Raw genomic sequence first — 23,626 nt, 5'->3', positions numbered from 1 at the left:
ATCCTAAATAGAATCACATGATGGTAGTGAAAAGGATCATGAGATATCTGAAAGGTACAAAAGACTATGGATTCTATTACAAGAGAAATTATAAGTTTGAACTAAGAGTGTTTATTGACTCAGATTTGGCAAGAAATATTGATGACAGAACAAGTACTAGTGGAGGTGCACTCTTTCTAGGAAAGAGATTGGTGTCATGGACAAGCAAGAGAAAAATTGTATTTTCCAATCAATAGTTGAAGTCGAGTATGTGGTAGCTGCACTAAACTATTCAAATATTATGTGGATCAAACAATTGTTGAAAGGTATGAAAGAAGAAATTATAGATCCAATGGTTATCTATTATGATAATGCAAGTGCTATCAACATTTCAAAGAATCTAGTGATGCAAACTAGGACAGAGCACATCGCTATCAAGCATCACTACTTGAGGAAATTAGTTCAAGACAAATAAGTGAAGCTATAATATGTGAATACTAAGAAATAGATTGCTAACATGTTCACAAAACCCTTACCTAAAGATGCTCATGAATATCTTAGAGGTAAATTAGGGGTGATTCCCCTAAACAAAGCTACTTAAGAAGACAAGGTGCATTTCATCACATGTGTTAATCAAAATATCCTACACAGTGATGTAATATGGATCTACTTTGGGAAATGCCTAAGGTAGATAATTTTATACAACATAACAAATCAATCATAGACAAATGGTAGAAATCAGCTAGACATGCAAAATCTACATAATTCAGATGTATGAAATAGCATGCAATATCTCCTTTTTATTATCAATGCTACTTATGAATGAATTAGGACAATTAAATTTGTTAATCAATGGAAGCTCCCTACTAATACTAAGGTCCTAGCTAGTTATAAAGATTATTTTTTTTTCTATTCATAATCTACATACATTGATTGGAAATATAAAATTGAATATCAAAGAAAATCCCCATATATCAAAGGATTTCCCCCAACCTTTCAAGCTTTGATTCAAGCAATTAGAGGTTCCCTTTGATCAATATACCTAAACTCGTAAGCTTAAATATTTTATTCAAGCAATCAAAAGTTCATCTTGACCAATAAGAAAACCTTCTATACATTTTTTACTAACTATTTCCTTGCTTATTACTCTTTGTATGCAATTTTCATTGACTGGATGACATATAGTCTCATCTTTTCCCATATATTTACATAATGCTAATGAAAAGTATAAAAGAAATTAATTTTGATGGGAGTCTCTTTGTTTCTATTGTTTTTATTTTCTTATATCATTCTGGGACAACAAGTAGAAGCTAAGTTACTAATTCTTGCTCAGTAACATTAGATGTGGATGCCTGGTGGATTTGAAAGTCATGTGGATGCCACCAGGATGCCACTCATAGGCACCTAAAGTCTAGACAAGGATTTATGTGCTTTCTACTTGATGATGTTGGCATCTTAAGAGAGAAATTACGAGATTGAAGATCTTGTACTATGTCATATTGTGATAATATGTCTAGGCAAACTATGAATTGATTTGTCTATGGTATTGTGGTTGGCCAAACTATTAATAATTTTATAACTTTCCTTCATTGGCTAGGCATCTAGCTGTCTATGGTAGTTGACAATTCTAGGCAGTTATTTACATGTTATCCAATGATACTACACACACATAGAGAGGAACATCATACACATCTATTTTTGGTTCTACATCTGAATCGGTAACTTAGACTAAAATTATATATAATATATTGAGAATTAGAAGTGTGAAGATTATATTTATATGTATAAGGGTGTTGATGTAGATGAAATGGTTCTCCATATCAAAGCTTCTTCTATTGTAGTTAGAGAAGCCAACTTCTTAATGAAGAGGGAATAAATGATACAGATCTCTTGAATATATTTTTAGTTTTTTTTGCTCATTACTCCTTGCATGTAATTTTTCTTGATCAAATAGCACATAGTCTCATCTTTTTATGTCTATTTACATTATGCTAACGAAAAGTACAAAAAAATCAATTTTAGCATAGTAATCTCTTTGTTTTGTCTTTTTTTTGTGTTTTCTTATATCATTCTTAGCTGACAACCAAAAGAACATATAGTATATTAAGAATTGGAAGTGTGAACATATAACACATTAAGAATTGGGAGTGTGAAGATTATGTTGTTATGTATAGTTGGCTATTAAGGTAAAATTTCTTTCATCATTCAAAGTTTAGAAGTTAAATGTGAGGTTAAATGATATTTTATAAATCATTTTATTAAATATTATTTTTAATCTAAAAATAATAAAATAACTTAGGTTTATAAGTCAAGTTGATATACATGGAGATTAAAATTATATTGTAAATCTTATGTAAGTACTTTGAGGAGTTGTAGCATTCATGTGAGAGCTTTTTAGTCCTTTTGGGTTGGAGAGGACTTTGAATTTACATTAGTCTAATTTGAATTTGAATTTAGTTCATCCCTTTTCATATATGACTCCCTTCAATTTTAACCAAAGGGGAGTTTCTACATACCTGAAGAGAGAGAGAATGGTGATCTTTTAGTTCCAATTCAATTGGAGATTGGTTCCTTTATTTACCTCCACCTCTTTGTGGATTTGAGCCTTTTATTTTAAATTTGAAACAAAAAGAAATAGAGAAATGGTCATTTATTTAGTCAATTGTGCAACCAATTATTTAATTATTCGTTTACCCAATCACCAAATTAGTCATTTGAGTTATTAAAAAAACTTAGAATTTCATCATTTTTAAGTTACAACAAAAATTAAATCATTAATAACAAGTTGAAGAATTTTAGAAATGATTTATAACAATCCTCACATCAAAAGACTTTTTTGCAAATTATATGTATTCAAATCGACATCCAATTTCAGTACAATCCTAACAGCCCCTAAATACTATAAATATATTAATTTCAAAATCTTCAAATGAATTTATACATAATAATTAAAACAAAATTCCAAACCTAAAACACTAGTACCGAACCCAAAAAAATTGATGAATATTAAATAAAACAAAATCTATAAAACAAAAACTCCGGCTGAAACACAAATGAAGAGCGAAATTGTCAAAAAGGAAAATAACATAATTTGCGCCTTCATTTATGCAAGAGAACAATGACCAACGTCACTAAAGAGAGACATGGCATTGTTTAACTTGATGAGCTGCTGACTTTCCTTGAATTATTCTTTGATGGGGAAAACAAAACTCTACTGTCCATTCATATTGCTTTTTCCCACTTTAATGTGAATGCTTTTGCTCTTTCCAAGTTAGACTGGATATGAAGGTTATTTTGTCACCATCAACGGCAGTATGGAATAAGAATTTAAGGAAAATTCAAGACCAAAGAACAAAGAAAATGGGTGCTTCTCATCACCGAAAGTGTGGGAATATTATTGTTATGTTGCGTTACATGCACGCTCATCATTAAAACCTTTCTAAAGAAATCAAGAAATACAGCATACTGGTTTTTGCCCGTTTATGGTTGCTAACAACAAGTGATAAAAAAGAAATGCAGTGCCTCATGGGACCCTGTTCTCCATATCTGCAGCTGCAGACTCTGTGTTCCAACTTAGGTGAGAAAAAATAACTCCTCGTTATCTATTCAAATGATTTAGATGCACGTCTGTGTCTGTGTCTGTGTATGTAGTTAGTTAACTGAAAAGGAAAAGAAAAACTGTGGTGTACAGAGATGGTGGATTACATTGGACTATTAAAAGTGCGTGTAAGAGAAGGTAAGAATTTGGTGAAGAAGGATTTCATCAGCAGCGACCCTTACGTCATCGTTAAGCTTGGTCATCAAGTGAGTTGACTCCCCTCCTTTCCACATTTTTTGGTGTTTGAACAAATATATTATTGTTATCAATCATCTATTTTGCCTTTTCTTATCAGAATTTTCTTGAAGTGGTGGACTGTTGGAACGTTTCATTCATAGTATCCATAGGAGTGCAGTCTAATAGTCTTATATTTTTACTTTTTATGTATTCAACTTTAAAATTACTGATTTTTAAAGTTAAAAAAATTATAATTCAAAAGTTGATTTGTAAATTTCATATATTTTTAGTTTTCTTGGTTAGTATTAGGATATTTGTAAATGACTATTAAGAAATTTGTTTTGAAGTACTAGTAATTTTGAATACATGATAATTGGGGAATTTAAGTAGTTTTTTTTTTGCAGATATAATATGTTCAAAATATAGTATCAATTTGTCAATTCATCAACTTGATCATTCCAGGATATTTCTTATACAAAAAAGGGTCTTATGGTTGAGCATCATGAATACATGTATAGATTGTGACAAGCAACTTTGCAATACCATCATTGTACATGAATAGTAGATCATATACAGAACTAGCATCAACAGTGTAGAAGATAACTCATTTCCATCTCAATCCACCCATGTCACCCATCCTAGTTGTCCCTTTATCGATCTAAGGGTGCAAAACTCGCTTAGAAACTAGGACCTAGATTGGGGCTAGAGGAATGGAAGCTAAAGGGATTGATGCAACTGGAAAAATTTGTTTCTCTATTATGTCTCTTTTTCTGGTGGTTCAAGACTACTTTAAAATTCTCCAAAGCAATTTGAAATGGAATTCTTTCCTGTGTCCATCTAAACCAAGTGTGCATGTGAGATATCTCTCACATCCACACCCTCAACATGTCATCTTGTAGTAAATTGTCAAACTTATTTTTATCCAATCTCAAGGTAAAAAAATACCTACATATCAACATTATAGAAAATGAGTCTCCTTTGAGACTTGGTAAGAACTTTAACCCTACAATTGAAAAGAATGTCATTTCTAAATTTCCAAAAAAAACTCCACAAAAAAAACAAGATAATAAAACATTAGAATTTTTCCCAAGGCTGATCTAAAATTTCCATATACTAACTTAAACATACTAATATTTTCTTTATAGAAAAGCCAATTAGGTTTCAAATCTCTCTAGCAAGAAACACTCAAAGAACAAGTGGTTCAAAGTATCAACGATTCTAAATTCTATAACGAACTACTCAAAAGTTAAAAAATATTGTGTAACTAGCTAAATTTGTCAAAATATTGTGTAGTCTAAGCTTTGTTGGCACTTAAAGTAAACTATAACAATTACTCTATGCTTCCCCTATTATTATTGAAGTTGTCTTCTTTAAAAAAATATTTCTAATTATTTTACAAGACCGACACGTATTAATTATATATTTTTTATAAAATGTATAATTTTATATATTTTAAATGAAAATTAAGTTTTTTTTGAAACTCTCAATTTATATAAATATTAAACATTTTATAGATTTATTGTATGAATAAAATTATTTTTATTATCATGTACAATATTTAAATGAGTATGTGTGATATTTAAAGAGTTTTAAGTAATCTTGTGATATCAAATTTGAGTGGAATTTCAAATTCTTGTCAATCCTCTCAGAGTTTTGAGCCTTGAAATGGCTAGGGTTGATAAGGTATAGAAGAGAGCTACCTTCCTTATTTTGTACAAGCAATCAAGAGATCCATTCATATCCATTATCAAGCAAGAAAATAATGTCCAAGCATTCAAGGAGAAACTAAGCACTCTTCTTCTTCAAACATTGTACAAGCATTTATCAATCACCATATTAGCATGTTCTTTTATGTCCTTTTAAGTCTTTTTGGAGTCATGCTATTGTGTTAACCCTTGTGACCTCATTTCAAGAAAAATTTACACTAATCATGGTATAGTTCTTTGTCAAGTCTCTACTACTTACAACATGCTTGAACTTCTTTATGCAATTTCAATTCAAGGCTAATTTCTATTCATGTTTTTAAACTAAGCTCCTTTCAAACCAAAATTTTCCTTTTATTTTGTGTGTAGGTTACAAGATATAGAGCTATGAAGTCAATAATAAGCCTACTAACTATCTACTTCATATCCTACCCCTTTTGATTAGTTTTTGGCACTTCAAGAGTGCCTCTAGGGGTCAAGGGTGACTCCACCTACCTCCTACATTCAAACTCATCATTGACAATCCATATTAGGCTTAATTTTATAGCATAGGAAGTTGCCTCATTTTTCCTTTTGAATTTGTAGTCAAATTTTAACTACTAGTTATTGTTTGTTCCACATAATTAGAAAGTCTTCCTTTTTTTCATATCATCTTGTTCCATCTCCTTTCAATGCATCTTATCATTCCTAATGTAATTGGGCAAGGAAATAGTCCTAAGCTTCACTACTATATCGTCACAATCTATTAGTGAACATTATTTTCTTCACTACCAAATTCAATCACTATAAATAATTAACTTGATTTTATGTTTCATTTACTACATATATATACATTTAATTGCGATTAATAGTCTAAATATTGTTATGGTTTATATTATTAAATATTAATCAAGTCAAAAGGAATGGGTGTTCAAGTTTCTTAATTTTCATAATTTACCTTTAAGAATGTAAAATATTTTCTTGCAAAGGAAAAGGAAAGAAAATTGAATTGTCAATATTCTACAAAGTAATGGAGATTATATTGATGAGATGAAAAATACCTTTGAGGTGTGATGTCCCCAATTTAATAAAATACTTTAAATAATTAATGGCCCCAAAAATTAAACAATATTATTTGGACCTTTAGTTATTTAATAAAGGGGGGCAATTTTTATTAATTATCTGTAAATGTTTGTCATGTCAGCATTCTTTTGTAAACCCTTGGACTTTTCTCTGAAGGGTATTTATGTGCAGCATGTAGGAAGTTGTTAGTATGTGATTTGGATTATTTCTTTGTGCTATGAATTCATATTAGACTTCTAATTTGTTTGTCATTTTGGAAGTGGAAGATCTTCCCTACTTGGCTATTCTAATTTTGGTGGGATTCAAGCCTCACCCAATTCCATCTCTAGATTCCTTTGCTTTGGATTTGGCACATCTGGAGCACCATCTTTATCTGAGAATATACTCTCTTTTTTAATTGGAATGGAATATACATTTCTTAACTTGATTGAAATTATCTATGCAATTGAAATTTATCAGTATGATTGGTGAATGTATTTCTTATATTATTACTTCCATCTGCACTAGGGCTTGACATCATTGATGACTACGTAGGCCAAGTCTAGTTTATTCATCCATTTCCTTCAATGTATGCCCATCCACTTCCTTACCTATACATCCATCTATTTCCTTCCTTGTCCATCCATCCACTTCCTTTCACATACGACCATCTAGTTACTTCCCCATATGCTCATCCAGTTCCTTCCTTAGACACCCATTCAATCCCTTCCCCATGTGGTCATCTTGTTCCTTCCTCATACCTTCCATGTGCACCCATCCAGTTCATTCCCTGTATGACCATCCACTTCCTTCCCTATACGACCATCTATTTCCTTCCATGTGTGACCATCCACTTCCTTCCTTGTACAGCCATCAAGTTCCTTCTTCATATGACCATCCACTTCCTTCCCCATACAACAATCCACTTCCTTCCTTGAATGACCATCCACTTTCTATTGTACAACATCTTTGAGCTCGATACAAAATTAGAGATGCATCCTATCAGATTTGGAACATTACAGTGCTATCATAACCATTGATCTTTACATTTGATGGGGAGGTCACCTTCCACCCTGAGTCCTAATCTCTTCTAGGACTTCTTAGACTCACTATTAGGTCCCTAGGGTTACTACCTGACCCAAGTACTAGGGGAACTAATCTCTCCCACTTCTCAAGGATTCCTACCCAACAAAAAGACTATCAAAACACCACTTCTCATGATTGATAAAGATCAATCATGCACTCTCCTCTCACTTCTCCTCTCTTAGCAAGTTCCTAACTAAGACATGCCTTGCTTGCATAGACCTTGCTTTGAATTTTGAGCTAGCTCCATCACACACACAAACAAAAAATAAAGGAACATATGTGTAGAGGATTCTTCTTGACTCAAATAGTCCATTTGACTAAACATAGAGATCAAGAAGAATTCATTTATTGAGCTCTTCCCACATAAAAAATTCTACTCTACTAATCTCTACCAATAGAAAAAAAATTGTAGACTGAAATTGATTAACACACTAGAAATATCTTCTATTGAATTCTAAAATTACATTACATTCAAGTAAACTCTATCTACTAAAATTTACACTCTACTAGCTTCTACAATTCTTGTTCTGTTGATTCTCTAACTCTCTAACTCTCTTGTATCGTTGAGGGCCTTCAACTTTTATATCCATGCTAGCTTCATTCAACAAATCATCAAGATTCATAGAGATCAAGAAGAATTCATTTATTGAGCTCTTCCCACATAAAAAATTCTACTCTACTAATCTCTACCAATAGAAAAAAAATTGTAGACTGAAATTGATTAACACACTAGAAATATCTTCTATTGAATTCTAAAATTACATTACATTCAAGTAAACTCTATCTACTAAAATTTACACTCTACTAGCTTCTACAATTCTTGTTATGTTGATTCTCTAACTCTCTAACTCTCTTGTATCATTGAGGACCTTCAACTTTTATATCCATGCTAGCTTCATTCAACAAATCATCAAGATTCAACCTCAATGACCTTCTTCAACTCTGCAACTTCTTTTTTCATTTGTAATAGCTTCTTAGCTGATGTGTCATTTTTCTTACTCCGCATATTCTCTTTTCCTCTTTTTAATTTTCTAGCTTGCAACTTTGCAAACAAGTCTTTATTTCTCCATCACATCTCTTTCTATGTTGACTATGTTCCAAGTGGCAATGTTGCACCTAGCTGTCTTCTTAATGTTTCCACACCTTCATGACTTATCCCTTAACTTTCTACTTCATCATTGTGATGTTGTGAACACTAGTCACAACTTCACATCACTTCCTTCTAACTATCTACATAACCTTGTGATCATGCAAAAATAGGTTTGGTGCAACTTCTCAACTATCTTCCTTAATTGTCTTTTTCCTCTTGCAACCTTGTGATCCTTTGAGCACATATTCGCCATGGTTTACCTAACTTAACATTTATGGCTTATGAGGATGCAAAACCATCTCTTTGCCTTTGATTGTTGTTTCGCTATAGTTATGTTTCCTTAACCATTAGCAGTTGTGATGATGTGATCTACTATCTTTCCTTCCTTTGCAACTTTTTTGTCTTTATTTGATGTTTTTCATTTCAAGTTACATGATCATGTGCTAAGCTTCCATCTTAACTATTTTACATCTTCACATGTCTCATTTTCTATTAGCCTTTGATGGTTGTGATTGTGGATTAACCCTTGTTCTTCACTTTCTTGCCACTTCACATGCCTTTCATAGTTCATCTTGCTAACTATTGAGATCATGCAAAACCTCATTATTAACAGTTGTGCAACTTTGCATAGTTAATGAACTTAACTGGTCTAGCTATGAAAATGCAAAATAAAATGAAAATTTTAAAGTCCTCATGACACTTATTTGAAATGCTTATTCAATGTGATCCAATCCTTGAACATGAGCACAAAAATAAACTAGGGCTTGGAGTAAAACCTTAGAGTGCTCCACACCATTCTCCCCTTCTACGAAAAAGAGTTTAAGTTGGCTTAGTCGGCAACAATGTCAGACTAATGCCTCATTTCTTGAAGTCTTCTTCATCAATACAAGTAGATTCTATAATAGGTAACCCTTTCCATTGAACAAGATACTCCATGTATATTCAATGCCTTGCCATTTTCTTTACTCTAGACTCCAATATCCTTTTTGCTTGCAGTTTCTGTTGTACTAGTATTTTGATCTCTTCAAAATATTTCTCCATTTCTATTTTCTAAGTATCCTCTCAAATCTCAGGTCTATTGTATGCAATTAGGTCTTTCACATTGAAGACTAGTGATAACCATAAGTCCTTAAGTAAATCAATTTTATAAGCATTTTTTCCATAGGTCTCTCCAGAATTCTGCAAGGGCCAATTCTTCTCATCTACAATTTTCTAGGCATTCCTTTCAGTAACCTGGATTTATTCAAGTGCACTAATACCAAGTCACCAATTTGGAATTGCACATCCCTTCTTCCTTCATCCACCTTTTCCTTCAATTTCTGATTTTCCTCTATCAGAGTTCTCTTGACCTGATCATTTATTTCTTTCATGGACTAAGCAAAATATTTAGCATGTGCATTGATTGATCTTAGTTTTTAATTCTCTGAGTTCAAAAACTCCTCTGGGGTGTTTTCCATAAATAATCTAGAATGGACTCTTACCAGTAGTTCTATTGATATTGTCATTGTAAGAAAATTTTGCCTATGATATAACTTGATCCCAAGTTTTTGCATATTCCTTTATTGGACATCTGAGAATATTTCCTAGTACTTTTTTTACCACTTAAGTTTGACAATTAGTCTAAGGATGGTATGCAGAGCTATTGAATTTTTTTTTTCCCAATCTCCTCCATTATGTTTTCCAAAAATGACCCATGAAATTCACATCTCCATCAGACATTAAATATTGACTAGTAATCCATGAATCCTAACTACTTCTTTGAAAAACTATTGTGCTATGTAGCTTACATCATGAGTGGTTTTACATGGTATAAAATGACTGATTTTATTGAATCTATCCACTACTACAAACACACTATCAAAACATGTTTTAGTTCTAGGTAACCCCACAATGAAATCCATACTTAGACATTCCCAAGGTCTATCAGGTATGGGTAATGGTTGATACAAACCAGTATATGATGAGGTTCCTTTTTCTTTCTAAAAAATGACACATTGTTTAACATACTTTCTTACATCTCTCTGCATCCTATGCTAATAATAATATCTACTTACAAGCTCTTGGATTTTTTTTAATCCAAGGTGTCCACTCAAACATCCATTAGTCTTTCTTGGATAAGGTTCTCTCTCATTGAACCTTTTGGAACACAAAGTTAATTTTCCTTAAACAATAAACCATTTTGCAATGTCTAATTAGCAAACTACTATTAAGATAATTTTCAAAAGATGATCATACCTTCTAGGCTTATGAGAAATCTTCATCTCCTACATAGAGTTCTTTGAATTCCTCTACTGCAATGCCTTTTAACTAAATTTCCTATGCTTTCAACAACCTTCTACTTAAAGCATCTACTACTTTGTTACTAATACTCTTCTTGTTCTTAATGGTGAAAGTCTAGGATTGTAAAAATTTGATGCAAGAGCATCTAGTGGTGTAAGGGCAATCTTGTATCACCCAAAAAATATGCTTAGTTTCAATTTTTGTTTAAAGTTTTTTCATTTCTAGATACCCATTTGGGTCAAATAAAGGTTCCAACTCTCATAGTTCCACTATTGGTTTTCTAGGTTAGAGTTTTTAAACACCTTGGGATATGTATCAATATAGAAAATTGGTTATTTTGTAATTGAGTCATAATTATGATGAGTTAGAGGGTGTAAGTTGGAGGGATTATTACATTTTTAATTTAAAATACTCCACAAAAAGAATTAGGTCAAAAGGCTTTACGGTTTGAAAGTTATTGTAGTTTAAAGTTGCTTGGAGACCCGTAAGAATGCTTTTGAGTTAGATTTGAGGCATTAAATGACCTCATACATGCCCAAAAATGGGGGATGAGAAAAGATGTTCCATAAGGCTATAGATAAATTTGAGAGCTTTCCAAAAATGTAAATGGTTTATCAATTAGAGTCCCAGATCAAAAGTTATACCTCCTAGAAGTTCAACTACCATTTCTAGATTCTTCTAATTTTACACTAGCTTCTAACATGATTTCTAGAACCTTTTTTTTTGGTAGTGGATTCCAAATGGAATACTCTAGAATTTAATCCTAACCCTAAACCTAATTAGGGTTTATTTAAGAACATTTATGGCATTGTAAAGGAAATTTTTGGTGGAGTTTGAGAGAAGGTACTATGAGGAGGATTTTTCTCCAAGATCTGACCATTGTAAGCCCACAGGGCATGTATTTGGGTCTGTTTACATGTACTAAATGTAGTAACATATTTTACTAATAATAATATTTCCCTTTTCCCCTATTGCATTCATTCTAATTGTGGTTAGTGTCTTCATCAAGTGGTATTAGAGTAGGTTTTCCTGAGTGTGTAGACAGAGTGCCGACTGTGAGGCAGTTTGCACCAGGACTGTGTGGTTGTCAGTGTAAGACAAGAAGATTCCTCCATGAAGGGAGCATGGTGGATGGGCTGGAGTTATTAATCTTGAGGTTAGAGCCCTCTAGAGACAAGTCCAAGAATTGTAGGAGGTGATCCATAGAGGGATGAATGTTGCCACAAGCAATGAAAGTGAGGAAGAAAATGAAGAAGAAGGAAATAGGGAAGGAGACAGAGAATTCCTAAACCAAGTAGAGGTGAGACATTTTAGGGCCATTTCTAAGCTTGTAAAAAGACCTAAAATTGATGTAGGTATGTTTTTGAGAAGTCTAAACCTAGATGAGTTGATCGACTGGATCAATGAATTAGAGGAATATTTTGAGTATGAGGATATTGGGGACCTAGATAGGGTTAAGTTTGAGAAAGCCAAAATGAAAGGCCATGCAAAAATCTAGTGGCAAGAGGTTTAGTTGGAAAGAAATAGAAGAGGAAAGGAGAAAACCACAAGATGGGATTGCATGGTGGACAAACTAAAGAAGCAGTTCATTCTTGTTGATTGCGAGCTTGATTTGTTCAAGAAAATGCAAGGGTTAAAACAAGTAGGAAAACCTATCCAAGAATATATAGAGGAATTTTACTAAGCTCTTATTAGGGTAGGGCATGCAGAAGAAAAAAAAGAGAAGGTTTCTCGTTACCTTAATGGGTTAAGACCTAGCATTCATGAGGAGTTAAGTCTGGTTAGAATGACTAGTATTGAAGAGGCATTCCAATTTGCCTTGCAAGTTGAGGAGAAGCTAAACAAAAGGTTTGATGGAAGGCAAAGAGGGCATAGTCAATGAGGAAGGGGTGGTGGTAGGTCATTTGGAGGCCAAAATGAGAACCAGAGGAAAAATGAAGATGTGGTTACTAGTCAAAACTAGAGGAATGAGGCTTTCAATCGCTCCCATGATCAAAACTTTGGAGATTAGATATGAAGAGGTAGAGGATGTGGAAAAGGTTCTAGAAGAGGAGGCTTTTGTGGCACCTATTTTCACTGCAATGAACAAGGTCATCGTGCCTTTGAATGCCCTCAATGCCAAGGAAGGATAGATAGGAGAGCTAATGGACAATCAAGGGTTGCTCATGTGGATGAGGATGCATAGTCATCACATTCAAAGGATATAGAAAGAGGAGAGATTCTAGTAAATTAAAGGGTCTTACTAAGAAATGATATTCAACTTGGACAAAGGAGGAGTTTGTTTCGTACCAAGTGCAAGTGTGAGGGTAAATGTTGTGATTTGATTTTTGATGGTGGAAGCACTGACAACTTGGTGTCAAAAGGGATGGTTTCAAAGCTAAAGCTCAAGAGGGAGAAACACCCCCAACCCTATCGGATTGCTTGGGTGAAGGATGATCATAAATTTTTGGTTAGTGAACAATGTCTAGTGAAGTTCAATATTGGGAGTTACAATGATGAGGTTCTCTATGACATCATCCTAATGGATGTCTACCATTTATTATTGGGAAGGTCATGGCAGTTTGATAGGCATGTTGTACATGATGGTCATACAAATACATACTCTCTAACAAAGGATGGAATTTTCCACAAACTAAAGCCCTTGATAAAGGAAGGTGAAAAGGTATGTGGTAGTGCTAGGGTATGTTATCTTGATGGAAGAAAATTTTTGGATGGCATGAAACATCAACGTATGTGTTATGCTTTGATTCCTAGAAAAGATAAGGAAGGAAGTAGTGAAATTCAACTTGAAGTTTTAGGCGTATTAAGTGAGTATGGAGATGCCATCTCTGATAATGTTCTAAAAGGGTTGCCTCCAGTAAGGCAAATCAGTCATCAAATAAATTTAATCCCTAGAGCTAGTTTGACTAACAAGGCTTCTCATAGGATGACTCCTACTGAAATTGAGGAGCTAAAAAAAAAGTCCAAGAGCTGTTGAGGAAAGGTTTGATTTAGGAGAAGCCTGAGTCCATGTGCAGTACCTACAATGCTAGCACCAAAGAAGGATGGAGAGTGGAGAATGTGTATAGACTCTCAAGCTATAAATAGAATAACCGTCAAGTATCGGTTCCCTTTTCCAAGAATGGATGATCTTATGGACTATTTGAGTGGAGCTCATTACTTCACAAAGATAGATCTCAAGAGTGGCTATCACTAGATATAGATATGAGAGGGAGATGAGTGGAAGGCTACATTCAATACCAAGGAGGGTCTATATGAGTGGTTAGTCATGCCCTTTGGACTGACCAACGTGCCAAGCAGCTTCATGCAACTTATGAATGAGGTACTAAAGAAATTCTTGGGAAAATTTGTTATTGTATCTGGATGATATTTTAATTTTTAGCAAGTCTTTGGATGAACATTTATTGCACATTCATAGTGTCCTTAAAAGGTTTATGGAAGAGAAATTGTTGATTAATTTGAAGAAGTGTAGCTTCGTCAAAAAGGAGTTAGTCTATTTGGGGTTTGTTATATCAGCTGAGGGTCTCAAAATGGATCTAGAGAAGGTAAAGGCCATCTTGGAATGGCCTACTCCAAGGTTTGCTTCTATTGTGATGTTATTCCATGGTCTAGTTATATTTTACATGAGGTTCCTTAGAAATTTCAATGGCATATGTGCACTCCTGACTGAAACAATGAGGGGCGATAGAAGAGAATTCAAGTTTTGAATTGTTGAAGAAGAAGGTGATAAAGAACAACCTTCTTAAGGTAATCAATTTTTCAAAAGAATTCCTTTTGTGGAGGCATTTTTGAAGATTTACAGACAATGGGAGTTGTCCAAGAAAATCATTATGGACAACCTTCTTAAGGTAATCAATTTTTCAAAAGAATTCCTTTTGTGGAGGCATTTTTGAAGATTTTAAACTTTGAAGATTTTATAATACCATGTAATCTCACAATATCACAATGATTTTATAATACCATGTAATCTCACAATGATTTTTGAAGATTTTTCTGTAATTAACTTTCTAGGAATTGGATTGAGATACTAATGACAGTGCTATTGGGGCTGTGTTGAGCCAAGAAGGTAAGCTTATTGCTTATTTTAGTGAAAAACTGAATGATGCAAAGAAGAAGTATTATGTTTATGATTAGAAGTTCTATGCAATAGTTCAAGCCTTAAAGAAATGGAGGCATTATTTATTACCAAAAGAATTTGTCTTGTATACTGATCATCACACATTGCAGTACCTAAATAGCTGAGGTAAATTGAATCAAAGACATTTGAAATGGGTAGAGTTCATGCAAAGCTATACATTTGTGTTGAAACATAAAAGTGAAATGTCTAATAGGCTAGAAAATGCATTGAGTAGGAGATAGTTTTTGCTAATAGTAATGTAGGTTAAAGTGGTTTGGTTTGATGAACTCAAGAATCTATACCCTGGGGATCCTAATTTTGCTAAAGCATGGAAGGTTTGTAAAGAACTTGTTACTCTAGATAGGACCAGGTGGCTAGATTATTTGATTCAAGATGGTATGTTGTTCAAGGGTAGTCAATTATGTATTGCAAGGAGTTCCATGAGGGAGAACTTGATCAAGGAGAAATACACTGGAGGAATGGTAGGACACTTTAGTCAAGATAAGACTATTTCCATTATTAGAGAACATTATTTTTGGCCTCAATTGTCATAGGATGTGAAGAAGTTTTTGCAGAGTTGTCAAGTATGTCAAGCAACCAAAGGATTTATTTACAATACTAGACTTTATCAACCATTGCATATTCCATCAAAGCCTTGGGAGGACATAAGTATGGATTTTGTTCTTGGATTTCCGAGGACACAAAGGGGAAATGACTCAATATTTGTGATGGTTGATAGGTTCTCCAAGATGGCGCATTTCATTCCATGCCACAAGATTCATGATGTAGTACATATTGCAAATTTTTTTTTCAAAGAAGTGGTGAGACTACATGGTCCCCCAAAGAGTATTGTTTCTAACGTAGATACTAAATTTGTGGGGTATTTTTGGAGGACTTTGTGGAAGAAGTTGATGATGGAATTGAATTTTAGTTCTACACATCATCCATAGACTAACAGACAAACTGAAGTGGTGAATAGAAGTCTAGGCAATTTGTTGAGGTATTTAGTGGGAGATAAGCCCAAAGGATGGGATTTAAGTCTACCAAAAGAAAAAAATTCTTACAATAATTCTATAAAAAGAAGTACTGGTAGATCACCATTCCAAATTGTGTATGGGAATAGTCCAAGGACTGCACTAGAGCTGAGAAAGATGGAGCAAGGCGAGAGGACAAGTGCTGAGGTAGAAGAATTTGCTGAACATGTCAAGAATCTACATGAGGAAATACATGCACATATTATCAAGATGAACCAATAGTATAAGGCTAGGGAAGATCAAAAGAGGAGACATAAAGAGTTCCAAGTAGGAGATCTGGTTATGATATACTTGAGGAAGGAACACTTTCCAGTGGGTACCTACAACAAGCTGAAGATGAAGAAATTTAGTCCCTAAATTTTTTTGAAGAAACATGTCTCAGGCAATGCATATGAGGTGGAGTTGCCAAATGAGATTCAGATTTCTCTCCTATCTTCAATATTGTAGACTTAACAAAATATCATGATGATGGTGTAGATAAGGGGTTAATGCTAGAGTCATGTCCAATTCCTACTTTGATTAAGGAAGAGATTGAAGACATTTTGGATAGTCGTGTGGGCCAGAGTACCAAAAACATGCAGTATGAAGGATACTTGGTGAAGTGGAAAGGACAACCAATAGAAGACTCAACTTGGATATCCGCAACAAAGTTTTCCCATTTGGGTTTTCCTCTACTAGCTATAAAGTGATAGGGTCACTTTTCAATCTACCCTAGGTGGTTGATGCAAGAGCATCTAATGGTGTAAGGGCAATCCTGTATCACCCCAAAAAATGCTTGGTGTTAGTTTCTATTTAAATTTTTTTTATTTTTGGATATCCATTTAGGTCAAATAAAGAATCCAACTGTCATAGTTCCACTATTGGTTTTATGGGTTAGAGTTTTTGAGCACTTTGGGATATGTGTCAATGTAGAAAATGGGTTATTTTGTAATTGAGCCATAATTATGATGAGTTAGAGGGTGTAAGTTGGAGGGATTATTATATTTGAAATTAAAACACTCTAAAAAAAAGAATCAAGTGAAAATGCTTTACAATTTGAAAGTAAGATTTGAGGTGTTAAATGACCTCATACGGGCCCAAAAAATGGGGAACAAGAAAATCTGGTCCATAAGTCTATAGAGCACTCTGAGAGCTTTTCATAAATGTAAACAGTTCATCAATCAGAGTCCAAGATCAAAAGTTATGCCTCTCGAAAGTTGGACTACCGTTTCTAGATTCTTCTAATTCTACACTAGCTTCTAACATGATTTCTAGAACCTTCTATTTTGGCGGTGGATTCCAAATGGAATATTATAGAATGTATTCCTAACCCTAAACCTAATTGGATTTTATTTAAGAATAAATCTAGCATTGTAAAGGTAGTTCTTGGTGGAGTTTGAGAAAAGGTACTACAAGGAGGATTTTTCTCCAGGATCTAACCCTTGTAAGCCCATAGGGCATGTATTTAGGTTTGTTTACATGTACTGAATGTAGTAGCATATTTTACTGATAATAATATTTAACTTTTCCCCTATTTCATTCATTCTAGTTGTGGTTAGTGTCTTCATCAAAATTCCATCCATTTTATGTGCCTCAAACTTAGTGTCTCCTGTGAATTGATGAAGCTTAAGGCCTGATTGTCTATGAAGACTTCAAATTCCTTGGGAAATAGATAATGTCTCCATTTCTTGAGTCCTTGTACTAATTCATATAATTCAACATCATAGGAAGAATAATTGAATTTGGTTTCATTCAACCTTTCATTGAAAAATGCAACAGGTCTTCTTTCCTGACTTAAGACTACTCCAACAAAAATGTTGCTTGCATCACACTCTACTATAAATAGTTTCTCAAAGCTAGGTAGTACCAAGATTTAGTCTTTCAAATCCTTCATCTATCCTTTTTGTCCACACAAACTTTGTCTTCATTCCTTCTTTGATAGTGTCCATAATAGGATCACATATCTCACTGAAGTTTCTAATGAACTTCCTATAAAACTATGCTAAACCATGAAAAAATCTAATATTTGTACCTATCTTTGGTGTAGGAAAAGTTAAAATTTCTTTGACCTTGTCTTTATTTATCTTTAACTCACCCTGTGATACAATAAAACCAAGGTAAACTAGTTCCTCTTTCATGAACTCACATTTCTCAAGGTTAATGGTTATCTTTTCTTCTTGTAGCCTTCTCAAAAAAATTTCAAAATGTTTCTAGTGCTCTTCCTTACTCTTACTATAAACTAGAATGTCGTCTAGGTAAACCACCACAAAATTACCAATATAATGTTTCAACTCTTCACTCATTAGTCTCATAAATGTGTTTGGTGCATTTGAGAGACCAAATGGCATGACTAACCATTCATATAACCCTTCAGTGATTTTGAAATTTGTCTTCCACTCATCACCTTCTTTCATTCTGATTTGGTAGTAACCACTCTTCAAATATATTTTAGAGAAGTATTGTGCACTGCTTAGACAATCTATTAAATCTTTTATTCTAGGGATAGGAAACCTATATCTTATGGTTATCTTATTTATAGCTCTAGAATCAGTACAAAGTCTCCACTTACCTCATTTATTTGGTGCTAGCACAACTGGTACTATACATGGACTGATGCTCCCTTTGATCAATCCCTTATCTAGCAATTCTTGAATCTACTTAGCAATCTCCTTGCTTTGTTCAAGAGTGATCTTCTAAGTAGCCTTTTTTGGTAATGAAGTGCCTAGTATAAAATTAATTTGATGATTTACTACTCTCTATAGAGGTAGTGTGGCTAGTGTGCCATCACTAAAGATATCTCTAAATTGATTCAAAACAACTTGTACCTCCTTTGGAAAAATACTAGGTTTCTTCACCTCTTCTTCTCTAGGCTTCAACATGACAACAAACCCGATTTCTTCTTCTTTTATGTCCTTTAGGAACTCCTTCCTGCTCATCAAAAGTATTTTTGTAGTAGCCTTTTCTATCTTCTCTTCCTCTACTATGGTCTATATCCTATAAGTGATTCCATCCTTCTTAAAAGCATACTTATTTTCCTTCCCACAATCTACTACCTCTCTATCATATTTCCAAGGCCTTCCAACCAATAGATGACAAGAATCCATGGGGAACACGTCACATATAATTTTTTTCTTATACTTCCCAATAGTGATGTCTACCCATACTTGTTCATTCAATAGGATGTTCTACCCTTTGTTCAACCAAGTCACTCTATAGGGACACACATGTGGTATCTTTGTTAAACTAAGCTTTTGTATTGCTTCCTCTAAAATTGCATTGTCATAAGGCCCTAAGTCTATGATTTCCTCTAAAATTACATTGTCATAAGGCCCTAAGTCTATGATAACTTTGGGCACTTTACCTAGGATTTTTCAAGTAATCCTAAATAATTTCCTTCCCTACTTAGGTTCCTCCTTTACTAGTCCTTTAACTAAGACCCTCCTTAACATGAAGTTTTCACCCTTTTCTACATCAAGATCCACCTCACTTGTTTTTTATTATTTTCCTCTTGGATGTAGTAAATTTTCTTCTCTCTATAAGATGATGATGCCTTCTCTGGACATCTATAGGTAGGATGCCCTAACTTGACATAGTTATAACATTTCATATTACTAAAATGTTAGCCTTTGCTATTGTTGTTTCCATTTTTACCTCTACCACCATTATTGAATCCTCTTCCTCTATTAGAACCACCTCTATGATTGGTTTTATTAGTTTTCTCTTCCCATTTGGAATCATTGAAATTTATTTTCTCATTGGTTCTTCTATTAGAACCTTCTCTAGAGCCTCCTCTGAAGTCTCTACCACTACCTCTATTCTTGGAACTTGAGTCCCCTTCTTTCCTCAACTTATCTTCCACTTTCCTAGCCATTTTTAATAACTCTATAATGTGGTGAGACTAAACAAGCTCAACTCATCTTGAATAGAATACTTAAGTCCATTCAAATGCCTTTCCACCTTGATACTCTTTGTCTCCTATACCCTCAACCTTAAAGCCAATTTTTGGAACTCCTTAATGTAGGTAGCCACATCAAGGTCCTTTTGTAGAGATTCTACCTCTACTTGTGCAAATGAATCTCACAATCCTCTAGAAAATAGGTTTCTTTTATATTTGTTGACATAGCCTTCCAACTAGCTATTGGTTTCTTCCCTTCACTTTCTCTTTCTTCTTGCACAAACTTCCACCAAGTAAGTTCTTTTCCTTTCAATCTAGATTTTTCACATCTCACCTTTTGTTCCTATGTTGTCCCTTCACATTCAAGGTATTTTTCTATACTCTCAATCCATTCTTGAACCACCTTAGCATCCATATTACCATGGAACAATTAGATATTTTCTAGGCTCTTTCCTCCAAATTCCTTGAGGGCTCTGATGAATGGTTCTCCTTCACCAAGTGGAGGATCTGGCTCAGGTATTTCATCCTCCAAATCTACCTTCCCTTTACCTTTTGTAAATTATTAATCTTCTTTTTCTTGGAAAACATCTTACATCTCTTTCAACTTGTCTTTCATCTCTTGTATGGCCTCATCAAGGATCCTAGTCTCCTCTTCTAGAAGTTTCTTTTGCTCATCTACTTCCATAGCTAATTTAACATTGGTCACCATTTTTGAAGACTCACTTGAATCTATAATATACAACATACCACACAAGCTACAAATCTTATGGCTCTAATACCAATCTTGTGGTGAGGTCATGTTCCACCCTGAGTCCTACTCTCTTCTAGGACTCCTTACTATAAGACCCTAGTACTAGGGGAGCTAATCTCTCCCCCTTCTCAAGGCTTCCTACCCACTGAAAAGATTATCAAACCACTATTTCTCATGACTGATAAAGATCAATCATGCACTCTCCTCTCACTTCTCCTCTCTCTACAAGTTCCTAACTCTGACATTCCTTGCTCGCCTAGGCCTTGCTTGAATTTTGAGTGAGATCCATCACACACACAAATAGAAAAGAAAATAACATATGTACAGAGGATTCTTCTTGACTTAAATAGTCCATTTGACTAAACATATAGATCAAGAAGAATCCATTTATTGAGATCTTCCTATGTATCAAAATTCTACTCTACTAAGCTCTACCAACATAAAATAAATTGTAGACTAAAATTGATTAACACACTGGAAATATCTTCTATTGAATTTTGAAATTACATTACATTCAAGTAAAAACTATCTACTAAAATTTACACTCTGCTAGCTTCTACAATTCTTCTACCACTAATTCTCCAACTCTCTAACTTCCCTGTGCCATTCGGAGGCCTTCAACTTTTATATCCATGCCAGCTCATTCAACAAATCATCAAGATTTGGCCTCAACCACCTTCTTGAATGATGTATCCTTTTTCTTAATCCATGTATTCTCTTTTTCTCTTTTTACTTTTCCAGCTTGCAATGTTGCGAACAAGTCTTTATTGCTCCATCACATCTCTTTCTATGTTGACAACATTCCAATTTGTGATTTTTCACCTAGCTCTATTCTTAATGTTTTCACACCTTCGCAGCTTATCCCCTAATTGTCTGCTCCATCATTGTGATGTTGTGAACACTAGATGTGACTTTGCATCACTTCCTTCTAATTGTCTACATAACCCTATGATCATGCAAAAATAGGCTTGACACAACTTTGCAATTGTCTTCCTTAACTGCCTTTGTTCTCTTGTGACCTTGTGATCATTTGAGTGCATCTTCATTGCAATTTACCTAACTTAACATTTATGGATTCTAAGGATTTGAAACTATCTCTTTTCCTTTGATATTTTTTTGCTCCAGTTATATTGCCTAAACCATTAGCAGTTATGATGATGTAATCTACTATCTTTCCTTCCTTCACAACTTCACTGACTTCATTTGATGTTTAGTCATTTCAAGTTTTGATCATGTGTTAACCCCTATTCTTCACTTTCTCATCACTTCGCACACCTTTCACATTTCCTTGTTCTGACTTTTGCGATCACGTGAAACCTTAATATTGACAATTGTGCAACTTCACACAATTAATGAACTTAAATGCTCATCTGGATGTGAACATGCAAAATCAAATGACATTTTTGAAGTCCTTGTTACACATATTCAAAAAATTTATTCGTTGTGATCCACTCCTCAACCACAAGTAGGAAATTGAACTAGGGCTTGGATTAAAACCCTAGGGTGCTCTGCACCACTAGCCTATTAGGTATTGAGTTTCAATCATTATATCAAGTGATGGGTTGGTTGATGCACTAAGATAGCTAAGAAGAAGTTAACAAAGTCTCCATAAACTGGAAAAATAAGCAGTCAACCTCTTGATGTACACAAGGCCATCAATGACAATATTGATTCCTAGTGCAGAATAATAGGAAATGAAAATTCCCATGTTTGTAGAGACATTGAAGAAAATCAAGCAAGATTGGGTGTTAGTGGATGAGAGAAAGACATATCTATAAAGGATTATATAGAATTGTGAAATAAGTATCCATCATCTCAGTACAATAAACTCTTCAACAATGTTCAAAAAATGGATAAGTGGCTGCATGATGAAGTCACATAAGCACAAGAGGAAAATGAAGACTTGCATGAGGATTTGTAAGATTTTGTTTCTATGCCTATAAATGGAGAGCACCTGAAACTTCAAGATGATAAAAATGGTGAATGAGATGCCTTAAAACCAATACTCATCAATGAACTTGATAGAAATTCTCTACCAAAAGTTTTTCAACTTCATAATGATGTTATGAATTATTCCTTGTAGGAGAAACCACAATTGGTTCAATATAGAATTTATCCTTCACTTGTGTCTGAGTCAAACATGACTCCAATTTCTTCATGGAAAGGGCTCCTCATAAAAATAATAGGATCTACATAGGATATGAAATTCCTACAAAGGTAAATGATTACATGAAGATTGTGGATCTAGGCATTGATGTAGTTTATGATTGGATTCTTTGGGATCCCAACGACTTTGGACATGACAATGTAGCACAACAAAAATTTGACAGGAATGTTTATAGAGTAATAGAAGCTAGTGTCAGTCTTTAATAGTGTGATGGTAGTGCTAAAAAATATGGGTACAGTGATAGTGGTAGAGAGTGATGTGCATTGATGTAAGACTATCCTCATGGAAGAGGAAAGATTCACTTGACTGGTGAGACACTAGAGGAGATTGGTGTGTGTGATCCCATGAAGGTTTTTGATTAGAGCCTTGATATGTTTTATGGTTTCTTCCATGGGGATCCTGGTGGATTTGGACATAGCATTAGCATTATTTATATCAGAGTGCCGAAGCAGAGGCTTGGTGGTGGTCTACTCATCTCAATTAAATTAAATTATACTTATGTTATCCTAAAGGACCATGGAGTTTGTAGAAGATATAGCTATCTATGTCTGCACCTGGTTTGGGATCCTAGAGTTTGCAAATTTCTTGAGGAAAAGAAATCTTTGGGTAGTGAGGATTGGTAATGTCCCCAATTTTAATAAAATACTTTAAATAATTAATGGCCCCAAAAATTAAATAATATTATTTAGACCTTTAGTTATTTAATAAAGGGGACCAATTTTTATTAAT

At 34.0% G+C, this 23,626-nt stretch overlaps 1 protein-coding gene across 1 annotated transcript in view; it reads left to right on the top strand.

Moving 5' to 3' along the window:
* The first annotated feature begins 3,384 nt into the window (after positions 1-3,384).
* Positions 3,385-23,626, top strand: part of LOC149532333 (GTPase activating protein 1-like) — a 77,795-nt gene continuing 57,553 nt past the window's right edge. Inside the window, exons 1-2 of the mRNA XM_089805111.1 lie at positions 3,385-3,556; positions 3,671-3,783. Of these exons, the coding sequence (XP_089661237.1) occupies positions 3,493-3,556; positions 3,671-3,783 (177 nt within the window). The 5' untranslated portion in view covers positions 3,385-3,492. The remainder of the gene's footprint in view (positions 3,557-3,670; positions 3,784-23,626) is intronic.

Source organism: Cupressus sempervirens, chromosome 10 (genome assembly GCF_028749045.1).
Source record: "Cupressus sempervirens isolate cs-2001-9-10 chromosome 10, ASM2874904v1, whole genome shotgun sequence".
Taxonomy (NCBI): domain Eukaryota; kingdom Viridiplantae; phylum Streptophyta; class Pinopsida; order Cupressales; family Cupressaceae; genus Cupressus; species Cupressus sempervirens.
The sequence above is the reverse complement of the archived record's forward strand: the minus strand, read 5'-3'. Positions and strand labels throughout refer to the sequence as shown.